General features: G+C 44.4%; 1 protein-coding gene across 1 annotated transcript in view; it reads left to right on the forward strand.

Moving 5' to 3' along the window:
- Positions 1-4,610, forward strand: part of LOC124152722 (probable methyltransferase-like protein 24) — a 60,936-nt gene extending 56,326 nt beyond the window's left edge. The window contains exons 7-9 of the mRNA XM_048393100.1: positions 1,579-1,653; positions 2,030-2,165; positions 4,092-4,610. Of these exons, the coding sequence (XP_048249057.1) occupies positions 1,579-1,653; positions 2,030-2,165; positions 4,092-4,397 (517 nt within the window). The 3' untranslated portion in view covers positions 4,398-4,610. The remainder of the gene's footprint in view (positions 1-1,578; positions 1,654-2,029; positions 2,166-4,091) is intronic.
- The last annotated feature ends 8,369 nt before the right edge of the window (positions 4,611-12,979 follow it).

Raw genomic sequence — 12,979 nt, forward strand, 5'->3', positions numbered from 1 at the left:
GATTGGTCCGTCTTCCTTTTCTGAATCGACAAGGTCGTTCAAATGAAAATGGGGTTATTGTGGAGTGTCCAATCATCTAAATACTGATTGTTTTGCCCGGAGTGAGTTGGGTTAAACACCGCTTTTAACAGTATTCAAGTTATATCGCGGCGTGTCAGCTTAATGTGGGAGGAAAGCCCGAAGTGATGCAGGTCTCAGACGTTTAGCACTTCGGTGAAACACACGAGCAGGGGTATGGTGCTGACAAACCTAGAAACATAATCGGGGCGAACCGGGATTCGAACCCACAATCATAGGTTTCTGGCGTGTCCAAGGGACGCAACTCTGCACAGCGAATCGCGGCGCCTTAGACGACTGGGCCACCCGTGCCCCCGTTTTGCCCGGAGCTAGTATGGATGGTGAATAATAAATCTGCTATTGAAAGCACCATTTCACAGGATATGCCTTGGCAATGTCAGGCCAATACTGTTTCTAAGGGCACTATTTGTAAGGTAAACAAAATTTGTTATCCTCGGGCTGTCAGCATGTTCAAAAACACACGAACTTTGCCGAGTTTGATTGTGGCCAAGGCAGTGGCCGACCCTCTTAAATCGGCAAACGCTTACAGTATAGTTATTGGAATAATTGGCGGTGTTTACCGCACCATGCACAGGTTCAATGTCCAACCTGAGTTTGTGGCTCTAGTGTAGCAGCGAATTCGTCCATCAAGCACCGTCACATGGGCACGACATATAATGATGGAGATATATAGAATACTAAACGAGCTCCCGTGTAATACCAATTTTATGAAACGAGTGAATAGTTCTGGTATCTGACGAGCGAAAGCGAGTCAGATACCACAACTATTCACGAATTTAATAAAATTGGTTTTACACGAGAGCGAGTTTAGTATTTTATTTATTACTTGTCATTTATAATGTTTTTAAAATTATACTGCTGAGTGTAAATAGGCTGACACCTACACGATCCATGGCATAATCCAATTGAGTTTAACAGAATAATACTTCAAACACGTCAAAAGTTGAAACGTATGAATTTAATATCATACAATGGTCCACCTTTAGAATTCAGGCGTTCGTCCCACAAAATTATCGTAGTGCTAAGGCTATCACAACTCACATAATTTAACTTAGACTAACGACTGTCGTTGCGCTAGAGTACGATCGCCTTGTGGAACGGGGCCTTGCACCTCAAAGTTTACAATCACGTCACAATACCCGATGAGGTAATTTGTTGAATTTTGTTGCAAGATCCATCGGCGAAACAATGCCATGTGACGTCAGCCTAGCAACAAGGTTGCTGGGGTCATCGAGTGTGCATAAGCTCCTCCCAGTGATCTATCATCTCCAACCACAATGTCGTTGAATACGCCAAGGGATGTTGAGAGTTTTCAATATTTGTTCGTGAAACGTGTTCCGAAAGTACATAAGCACGCGTTTTGGTATTACACAATGTGTAATAAAGCTGTATGTTTATTAAACGGGTGATCTCTTCACGGGCAAGTAATAAATTGCTTTAGCCATCTCTACTTGCTCTCTCCGACGCTACAGGTTACTCATCTTTTTGTACCCATTTCAGAATCAACGGTGATTTTTCCTTCGACGACGATACAGCCAAATCCTATGAATGTGACATATTTTCTTTTGATCCAAGGTGAGTCCCTGTTATGTGAATATTAACATTGTTGCGTATACCCAGTGTATATTGCATGTTAGATCTCATCCCCAGTTGTCTTTGCTTGTTGTAACAGGCGACTTAATGGAACTGGCGGTCAGACTCAGTGAATTGGGTCATTGTTTGTCTTTGCGCCCAAACGGAGCGCATCACAATTTAAATCACTGGGGTGTTCAGACTCGTGTACTTCCAGGACGTCATGGTTGATTACATGAGCACTTATCCACGTTGTCCAACTCCATCACACACAATCAAGCAGGTCACAACTCATTAATTTTTCTTCCCCTGACAACTGCCGCCTTAGCACCTGTTTGGATATGAACCTTCAACTAAACTGCGTCTTGTTTTTTTTCAGCATGAAACAGGCCAGTCACCAGAGGTCCAAGCATGTTCGGTTTCTGAAGATAGGGATCAGTGGGACTGACAAACGCAATGGAGCGTGGGAACTTCACACACTTCGTAGTTTCAAGAAAATGCTGAACCACACAGGGGTAGGTAGTGACATTATCAATTTGAAGTGTTGTTATATTAGTCAAAGTTCGATCCGAAAAGGAAAATACTACGAGGTGGGTTACCCATAGTTCGGCATGCGCTACCCCTAATGCCCCTTTGGGAGTGAGTGAGTGAGGTTTAGCAATATTCTAGCAATATCACGGCGGGGGACACCAGAAATGGGCTTCACACATTGTACCCACGTCGGGAACCGAACCCGGGTCTTCGGCGTGATGAGCGAACGCTTTAACCACTAGGCTACCAGACCCCCCCTAATGCCCCTTGGGTCATACCTGGATCAGAAAGGACAACACGCTTTGGGGAGTATGAGCATTTGCTGCCCCTGACTCTCAGTCATGATCAACATCTATGATCAGCGGTAGAAGACCCGTCAAATTCAGCACTACTTATGTGTCATGAAAGGATAAAAAAATTAGTTCACATGTATTTATCGCCAGGAATAATTTGTTCAAGATAACACATGAAAGAAATAATTGGTTGCTAGACCACCGTTGGGTCCTGGATGTTCTTATTAATAACTTTGGTTCCCAAATGCCATTCAAAGACTTAAAGAAAAGTATGTTTTGAACAAATCCAAGACCTCACCACCTCCCATAACGGAATCATATTAAATGACTTGTTGCTTACTGCAACTTATTTTCAAATTATATTCCGACGCCCAAAAGAAAGTACACCAAGAATTGTTATCCTTTTTCTTTATGATGCTAAACATAGACATGAAATCGTGGTGAAAAATGTATTCGATAAAATAAAGCGTGAGAAAGTGTAAATATTCATGAAAAACGTGCATTACGTGCATTTTGCGAAAATGACGTCTGCATTCACAGAACAAAATGCACTTGCAAAACTGGTATAAAAAGCTGCTGACAACAAAGTAGAGAAAAGACGGACCGGCTTATATGGGGACTGTCTAGCTTTCTGGTCGTGAACGGGGGGCACGGGTGGCCCAGTCGTCTAAGGCGGCGCGATTCGCTGTGCAGAGTTGCGTCCCTTGGGCACGCCAGAAACCTATGATTGTGGGTTCCAATCCCGGTTCGTCCCGATTGTTTCTAGGTTTGTCAGCACCATACCCGTGCTCGTGGGTTTCACCGAAGTGGTAAACGTCTGAGACCTGCATCACTTTGGGCTTTCCTCCCACATTAAGCTGACACGCCGTGATATGACTGGAATACTGTTAAAAGCGGCGTTAAACCCAACTCACTCACTCATTCACTCACTGTAAACTTTAAGTTAGGATTTATGCGACAATAGTGTGACAGTTACACGTTTCTTGAACAACTTAATACATGTATATATATTATACACGAACATATAGTGATATTCATCTCCAACTGTACCTGAGTTACAAATCGGGCAAAGACTGTCGAAATTGAAACATAAGATCGGATATTTTATGTGGTAACAATATATCATTTTCAAAGGAAACATTCACCATTTGATAGTGATTCATAAACACATGCTAATGATATAGTCGGAATCGATTTCTTATGAACATGGAAAGGGTTTTGTTACTTCTATTTTGTGACAATGACAATGTGAAAGATCTCATTGTGGCCCCTTGTATCCTTGTGACATACTTACCCGTAAAGGTTCTTCTCTTATGGAATGAAAGTTTGTTCACGCCAGTCTCACTACATAAACTTCCTCTTTGCTTCAGTTGTTGTCTTTCTTGGGCAAATGACACTTTCCATGTTATAGATATCTGTTCCATGCATCTCTTAAAATGAACAAATGGCAAATGGCACTTTCCATGTTATAAATATCTGTTCCATGCATCTCTTAAAATGAACAAATGGCAAATGGCACTTTCCATGTTATAAATATCTGTTCCATGCATCTCTTAAAATGCACAAGATCGAAATGATTTGTGAGTACCTATAAATTATTTCGAATTTTATATTTAGAAGGTGATAGATGTCCTCAAGGCCGACGTTGAAAGTGCTGAGTGGCCGTCACTGCCGGAAATGATGTCATCTGGGGAGCTCTTCAAAGTCAAACAGTTGCTGATAGAATACCATGGGGGTTGCGGTAACAGAGATAGTTGCACAAAGACCTTGAAGATCTTAAAGGATATCCATGATGTTGGCTTCAGAAAGTTCTATGTCCACAAAAACCCCGCTTGTGGTTTTAGATCTATTCTATTTCCTGTCATTAGGACACTTTGTTATGAAATTCATTATGTCAACATCAATCATAATGTACGTTCTTAAACGTCGTGTCCCTATTGTCTAGCTAAATGAAGATGGACTGTAAATAATCGAGTCAGGACCAGACAAACCAGTGATTCATTTGGAACAATGGTCTAAGCCGCCGGAGTACGATGACACTTATCATTCCGAAAGAAGGTTTTTCGTACCAATACTACAAAATCAGAACAGAATGTCCTGTCAGGATGTAACCAATAAATAAGCATTTATAGCCAAGCTTTAGTCTTATATTTTATTATTGAACAGTTTGAAGTTTGCTTCAAGGGATGACATTAAGCTTCAGTGTTTGTAGACAATTCTGCAGACACCCACAAACCATTTGTTTTACGTCGCTTTTATCAATGTCCCATTAATGTCTGGACATTTGTTTTACGTCGCTTTTATCAATGTCCCGTTAATGTCTGGACATTTGTTTTACGTCGCATTTATCAATGTCCCATTAATGTCTGGACATTTGTTTTACGTCGCTTTTTTCAATGTCCCATTAATGTCTGGACGAGGGACAGCAGAAACGGGCTTCAAACATTATACCACAGGAGTCCGTATCTAAAAATAGACGCCCTCATGCATATTCATGACCATCTCCACACGCGAGCCCGAAGGGCGAGAAGGACTGCAACAGAAAACTACTGCAGGGCCCGACTCGATTTTTCAACAAATTATTACGAACGAGAAAAATATACCCACACTGACACTACAGTTACCGATTGCTTTTCTAACTTGTGAACGGCATTTTCGCCAGTTTGGTACGATAAAAACACCCACCTATACATCACAATTTAATTAAAATATACACAAGCATCGGACACGAAGCTGGGTCCGTCTTTCATACTTGCACTACTTCCGGAATGATACGGACTGAATGAAGACAAGGGAGCTAATCCCAACGATATGTACCGCACGTGCTCACGGGATCCGATCTCACAACTGATAACCCACGACTTGAAGAGTGTGGAGATGGTCATGAATATGCATGAGGGCGTCTATTTTTAGATACGGACTCCTGTGATTATACCCACGTCGGGGAATTGAACCCGGGCATTTGGTGTGACTAGCGAACGCTTGAAGCACTTTGTTACCCTATCGTCCTTTTGCCATACTGAAAGATAGTTTTGGATAGATCGGGCTGTGACTTTTAATGAAATACTTTGCTACAAAAAAATACTTGAAAATATGTCAGCCGAGAGATCAAAACCGAAGCCCTAACTATCCCACTGATTAGGATATGGTAGTGGGTGTACTCAATGAACTTACTGAATAAATAATAAAGAATGAGAATACATCTCAGTCACACAGCCATGCGTTATAAGGCAGTCAGTAAGTAATTGGAATATCTGAAAATCACAGACAATGTGTAATGGGTGTTGAAAATACAAAATTAATGCTTTCTCGTTGTTTCGTTAAAATACTAACACCGTACCAATAAGGGGGCATGGGTGGCCCAGTCGTCTAAGGCACCGCGATTCGCTGTGCAGTGCTGCGTCGCTTGGGCACGCCAGAAACCTATGATTGTGGGTTCGAATCCCGGTTCGCCCTGATTATGTTTCTAGGTTTGTCAGCACCATACCCGTGCTCGTGGGTTTCACCGAAGTGGTAAACGTCTGAGACCTGCATCACTTCGGGCTTTCCTCCCACATTAAGCTGACACGGCGTGATATAACTGGAATACTGTTAAAAGCGGCGTTAAACCCAACTCACTCACTCATTCACTCACTGTACCAATAAACGTCACAGGTTATATGAATAGTATAGAGGCATACATTTCCGAGAAAGACATCAGGGCATCAGACGTGTCATATCATGTCCCCAGCATATACAGGTACTGCCCCCTTCACGGCGAATACGATGCCGCGACGACGGGGACGGTAACCGCGGAGGACCACGTGGATGATCCAGGTCGGAAGTGACCAGAGCAATGCGAGCAGCCATGGATCACAGAAATGTTTACCCATAGACTGCTAACGTGACGTTATATTTAAGAAATAAAGTTTGCTCTACCCCCATGTGTAGTGAAATAGAATATCGTTTGGCCCTGAACTATTATAGTTAAAGCTTTGACGTCATATCAATTCAGGGCAAGACTGCTTTATTACACTACACATGGAGGTAGAGCACACTTTATTGCTTAAATATAACGTCACGTTAGCAGTTTATGGGAAAATAGTTTTGTAATCCATGGCTGTCCGCGTTGCTCTGGTCACTTCCGGTCTGGATCATTCACGTGTTTATGGGAAAACATTTTTGTAACTGATGGCGAATTTAAGACTCATCTAGTGTTTTACTGATGCTGGAATCAAAATCAAATATGTTTCGACCTGTGACGTAACTGAAAATCCTCAGTTCTTCTACACGATGCTTTCACACCAATCCCAGTTATTTATAAGGGATCTTCAAATGTTGATTTAGAAAGACAATAGACAATGGAAATCAGTGTTTGAAGATTTACTACAAAGTTGACACAAAATGTGCCATGCAATTTGGAACAATTTATGTTTGGGTCCAAAATGTGTGCCAGTCGTCCGCAGAGATCCTTGTCAGATGTGTAGATGTTAAGAGATTTTACATGCGACTCAGAATGAGAGTGACAGTGTTTGAGACAGGACACTTTAATTCCCGACCGTTTGGGACATTTGTACAACATACCGTTGCGAGTCAGTGACCAAGATTTCCCAGCTTCTTTTCGGAATTATCATATCTTAGTTCAAGAATTGCCAGGCAGCAGAAATATTAATGAATTGCGTGATTCCGTGGTATTTGATTGATAAAGGAAATTTGTGTGCGTTTGTTTCCAACGTGTTTGTCGTGCGTGCGCGCGCGCGTGTGTGTGAGCGTTAATGAATAATAACAAATTCGGTGAAGTTAATATTGTTGACGTATTTATTTGTAAAAATTCGGGCGTCGAACAGTATCCTTACAATAGTAGATCAGTGTTGTTGGCTGCATATTGTGTTACCATAGATGATTGACATGTACAATCGTGCAAATCCAGGTTTAGTACACTTGAATTTCAATCCACACCATGTTAATATTCGATCTAATTCGATTTTTTGTCAATATCAGTCACATCGATCGCCCGCTGTAACACCCACCCACACATACATACATAGACACACACTAAAAATTACACGCACGTATATGCCGGAAAATGGGTAATGACTCCCTTAGTGTACTGGGTGCCGGCAGCAGTTTACCATGGATAACACATTCAGCCCAACAGTCCCCTTCATGCCGAACCTGCCGCAAGTGTATCAGTAAGGTGGTGGACAGAATGTCTACTACGGGTGTATCAGTAAGGTGATGGACAGAATGCCTACTACGGGTGTATCAGTAAGGTGGTGGACAGAATGCCTACTATACATGTAGGTGTATAAATAAGGTGGTGGACAGAATGCCTACTACGGGTGTATCAGTAAGGTGATGGACAGAATGCCTACTACGGATGTATCAGTAAGGTGGTGGACAGAGTGCCTACTTTGGGCGTATCAGTAAGGTGGTGGACAGAATGCCTACTATGGGCGTATCAGTAAGGTGATTGACAGAATGCCTACTACGGGTGTATATGTAAGGTGATGGACAGAATACCTACTACGGGTGTATCAGTAAGGTGGTGGACAGAATGTCTACTACGAGTGTATCAGTAAGGTGGTGGACAGAATGCCTACTACGGGTGTATCAGTAAGGTGGTGGATAGAATGACTACTACGGGTGTATCAGTAAGGTGGTGGACAGAATGCCTATTACGGGTGTATCAGTAAGGTGGTGGATAGAATGCCTACTACGGGTGTATCAGTAAGGTGGTGGACAGAATGCCTACTACGGGTGTATCAGTAAGGTGGTGGACAGAATGCCTACTACGGGTGTATCAGTAAGGTGGTGGACAGAATGCCTACTACGGGTGTATAAATTAGGTGTCGAACATAATGCGTACAATGGGTGTATAAGTAAGGTGGTGGACAGAATGCCTACTACGGGTGTATCAGTAAGGTGGTGGACAGAATGCCTACTACGGGTGTATCAGTAAGGTGATAGACAGAATGCCTACTACGGGTGTATCAGTAAGGTGGTGGACAGAATGCCCACTACGGATGTATCAGTAAGGTGGTGGACAGAATGCCTACTACGGGTGTATCAGTAAGGCGGTGGACAGAATGCCTACTATGGTTGTATCAGCAAGACGGTGGACAGAATGCCTACTACGGGTGTATCAGTAAGGTGGTGGACAGAATGCCTACTATGGGTGTATAAATTAGGTGTCGAACATAATGCGTACAATGGGTGTATAAGTAAGGTGGTGGACAGAATGCCTACTACGGGTGTATCAGTAAGGCGGTGGACAGAATGCCTACTACGGGTGTATCAGTAAGGTGGTGGACAGAATGCCTACTACGGGTGTATCAGCAAGGCGGTGGACAGAATGCCCACTACGGGTGTATCAGTAAGGTGATGGACAGAATGCCTACTACGGGTGTATCAGTAAGGTGGTGGACAGAGTGCCTACTACGGGTGTATCAGTAAGGTGGTGGACAGAATGCCTACTACGGGTGTATCAGAAAGGTGGTGGACAGAATGCCTACTACGGGTGTATCAGTAAGGTGGTGGACAGAATGCCTACTATGGGTGTATACATTAGGTGTCGAACATAATGCGTACCATGGGTGAATCAGTGAGTTTGTGGACAGAATGCCAACCATGGGTGTATAAGTAAGGGTTGTGGACAGAATTCCTACTATTGGTGTATCAGTAAGGTGGTGGACAGAAAGCCTACTACGGGTGTATCAGTAAGGTGGTGGACATAATGCTTACTACGGGGTTATCAGTAAGGTGGTGGACAGAATGCCTACTACGGGTGTATAAGTAAGGTGGTGGACAGAATGCCTACTACGGGTGTATCAGTAAGGTGGGTGACAGAATGCCCACTACGGGTGTATCGGTAAGGTGGTGGACAGAATGCCTACTACGGGTGTATCAGTAAGGTTGTGGACAGAATGCCTACTACGGGTGTATCAGTAAGGTGTTGGTCAGAATGCCTACTACGGGTGTATCAGTAAGGCAGTGGACAGAATGCCTACTACGGGTGTAGCAGTAAGGTGGTGGACAGAATGCCTACGACGGGTGTATCAGTAAGGCGGTGGACAGAATGCCTACTACGGGTGTAGCAGTAAGGTGGTGGTCAGAATTCCTACTACGGGTGTATCAGTAAGGTGTTGGTCAAAATGCCTACTACGGGTGTATCAGTAAGGCAGTGGACAGAATGCCTACTACGGGTGTATCAGTAAGGCGGTGGACAGAATGCCTACGACGGGTGTATCAGTAAGGCGGTGGACAGAATGCCTACTATGGGTGTAGCAGTAAGGTGGTGGTCAGAATTCCTACTACGGGTGTATCAGTAAGGTGGTGGTCAGAATGCCTACTACGGGTGTATCAGTAAGGTGGTGGACAGAATGCCTACTATTGGTGTATCAGTAAGGTGATAGACAGAATGCCTACTACGAGTGTATCAGTAAGGTGGTGGACAGAATGCCTACTATGGGTGTATAAATTAGGTGTCGAACATAATGCGTACAATGGGTGAATCAGTGAGTTTGTGGACAGAATGCCTACCATTGGTGTATAAGTAAGGTGGTGGACAGAATTCCTACTATTGGTGTATCGGTAAGGTGGTGGACAGAATGCCTACTACGGGTGTATCAGTAAGGTGGTGGACATAATGCCTACTAAGGGGGTATCAGTAAGGTGGTGGACAGAATGCCTACTATGGGTGTATAGGTAAGGTGGTGGACAAAATGCCTACTACGGGTGTATCAGTAAGGTGGGTGACAGAATGCCCACTACGGGTGTATCGGTAAGGTGGTGGACAGAATGCCTACTACGGGTGTATCAGTAAGGTGGTGGACAGAATGCCTGCTACGGGTGTATCAGTAAGGTGGTGGTCAGAATGCCTACTACGGGTGTATCAGTAAGGCGGTGGACAGAATGCCTACTATGGGTGTATAAATAAGGTGTCGAACATAATGCGTACAATGGGTGAATCAGTGAGTTTGTGGACAGAATGCCTACCATTGGTGTATAAGTAAGGTGGTGGACAGAATTCCTACTATTGGTGTATCGGTAAGGTGGTGGACAGAATGCCTACTACGGGTGTATCAGTAAGGTGGTGGACATAATGCCTACTACGGGGGTATCAGTAAGGTGGTGTACAGAATGCCCATTACGGGTGTATCGGTAAAGTGGTGGACAGAATGCCTACTACGGGTGTATCATTCAGGTTGTGGACAGAATGCCTACTACGGGTTTATCAGTAAGGCGGTGGAGAGAATGCCTACTACGGGTGTATCAGTAAGGTGGTGGACAGAATGCCTACTACGGGTGTATCAGTAAGGTGGTGGACAGAATGCCTACTACGGGTGTATCAGTAAGGTGGTGGACAGAATGCCTACTACGGGTGTATAAATTAGGTGTCGAACATAATGCGTACAATGGGTGTATAAGTAAGGTGGTGGACAGAATGCCTACTACGGGTGTATCAGTAAGGTGGTGGACAGAATGCCTACTACGGGTGTATCAGTAAGGTGATAGACAGAATGCCTACTACGGGTGTATCAGTAAGGTGGTGGACAGAATGCCCACTACGGGTGTATCAGTAAGGTGGTGGACAGAATGCCTACTACGGGTGTATCAGTAAGGCGGTGGACAGAATGCCTACTATGGTTGTATCAGCAAGACGGTGGACAGAATGCCTACTACGGGTGTATCAGTAAGGTGGTGGACAGAATGCCTACTATGGGTGTATAAATTAGGTGTCGAACATAATGCGTACAATGGGTGTATAAGTAAGGTGGTGGACAGAATGCCTACTACGGGTGTATCAGTAAGGCGGTGGACAGAATGCCTACTACGGGTGTATCAGCAAGGCGGTGGACAGAATGCCCACTACGGGTGTATCAGTAAGGTGATGGACAGAATGCCTACTACGGGTGTATCAGTAAGGTGGTGGACAGAGTGCCTACTACGGGTGTATCAGTAAGGTGGTGGACAGAATGCCTACTACGGGTGTATCAGAAAGGTGGTGGACAGAATGCCTACTACGGGTGTATCAGTAAGGTGGTGGACAGAATGCCTACTATGGGTGTATACATTAGGTGTCGAACATAATGCGTACCATGGGTGAATCAGTGAGTTTGTGGACAGAATGCCAACCATGGGTGTATAAGTAAGGGTTGTGGACAGAATTCCTACTATTGGTGTATCAGTAAGGTGGTGGACAGAAAGCCTACTACGGGTGTATCAGTAAGGTGGTGGACATAATGCTTACTACGGGGTTATCAGTAAGGTGGTGGACAGAATGCCTACTGCGGGTGTATAAGTAAGGTGGTGGACAGAATGCCTACTACGGGTGTATCAGTAAGGTGGGTGACAGAATGCCCACTACGGGTGTATCGGTAAGGTGGTGGACAGAATGCCTACTACGGGTGTATCAGTAAGGTTGTGGACAGAATGCCTACTACGGGTGTATCAGTAAGGTGTTGGTCAGAATGCCTACTACGGGTGTATCAGTAAGGCAGTGGACAGAATGCCTACTACGGGTGTAGCAGTAAGGTGGTGGACAGAATGCCTACGACGGGTGTATCAGAAAGGCGGTGGACAGAATGCCTACTACGGGTGTAGCAGTAAGGTGGTGGTCAGAATTCCTACTACGGGTGTATCAGTAAGGTGTTGGTCAGAATGCCTACTACGGGTGTATCAGTAAGGCAGTGGACAGAATGCCTACTACGGGTGTATCAGTAAGGCGGTGGACAGAATGCCTACGACGGGTGTATCAGTAAGGCGGTGGACAGAATGCCTACTATGGGTGTAGCAGTAAGGTGGTGGTCAGAATTCCTACTACGGGTGTATCAGTAAGGTGGTGGTCAGAATGCCTACTACGGGTGTATCAGTAAGGTGGTGGACAGAATGCCTACTATTGGTGTATCAGTAAGGTGATAGACAGAATGCCTACTACGAGTGTATCAGTAAGGTGGTGGACAGAATGCCTACTATGGGTGTATAAATTAGGTGTCGAACATAATGCGTACAATGGGTGAATCAGTGAGTTTGTGGACAGAATGCCTACCATTGGTGTATAAGTAAGGTGGTGGACAGAATTCCTACTATTGGTGTATCGGTAAGGTGGTGGACAGAATGCCTACTACGGGTGTATCAGTAAGGTGGTGGACATAATGCCTACTAAGGGGGTATCAGTAAGGTGGTGGACAGAATGCCTACTATGGGTGTATAGGTAAGGTGGTGGACAAAATGCCTACTACGGGTGTATCAGTAAGGTGGGTGACAGAATGCCCACTACGGGTGTATCGGTAAGGTGGTGGACAGAATGCCTACTACGGGTGTATCAGTAAGGTGGTGGACAGAATGCCTGCTACGGGTGTATCAGTAAGGTGGTGGTCAGAATGCCTACTACGGGTGTATCAGTAAGGCGGTGGACAGAATGCCTACTATGGGTGTATAAATTAGGTGTCGAACATAATGCGTACAATGGGTGAATCAGTGAGTTTGTGGACAGAATGCCTACCATTGGTGTATAAGTAAGG

This window comes from Haliotis rufescens, unplaced genomic scaffold (assembly GCF_023055435.1).
Source record: "Haliotis rufescens isolate VD_foot unplaced genomic scaffold, xgHalRufe1.0.p SCAF_114, whole genome shotgun sequence".
In the NCBI taxonomy this organism is placed as follows: domain Eukaryota; kingdom Metazoa; phylum Mollusca; class Gastropoda; order Lepetellida; family Haliotidae; genus Haliotis; species Haliotis rufescens.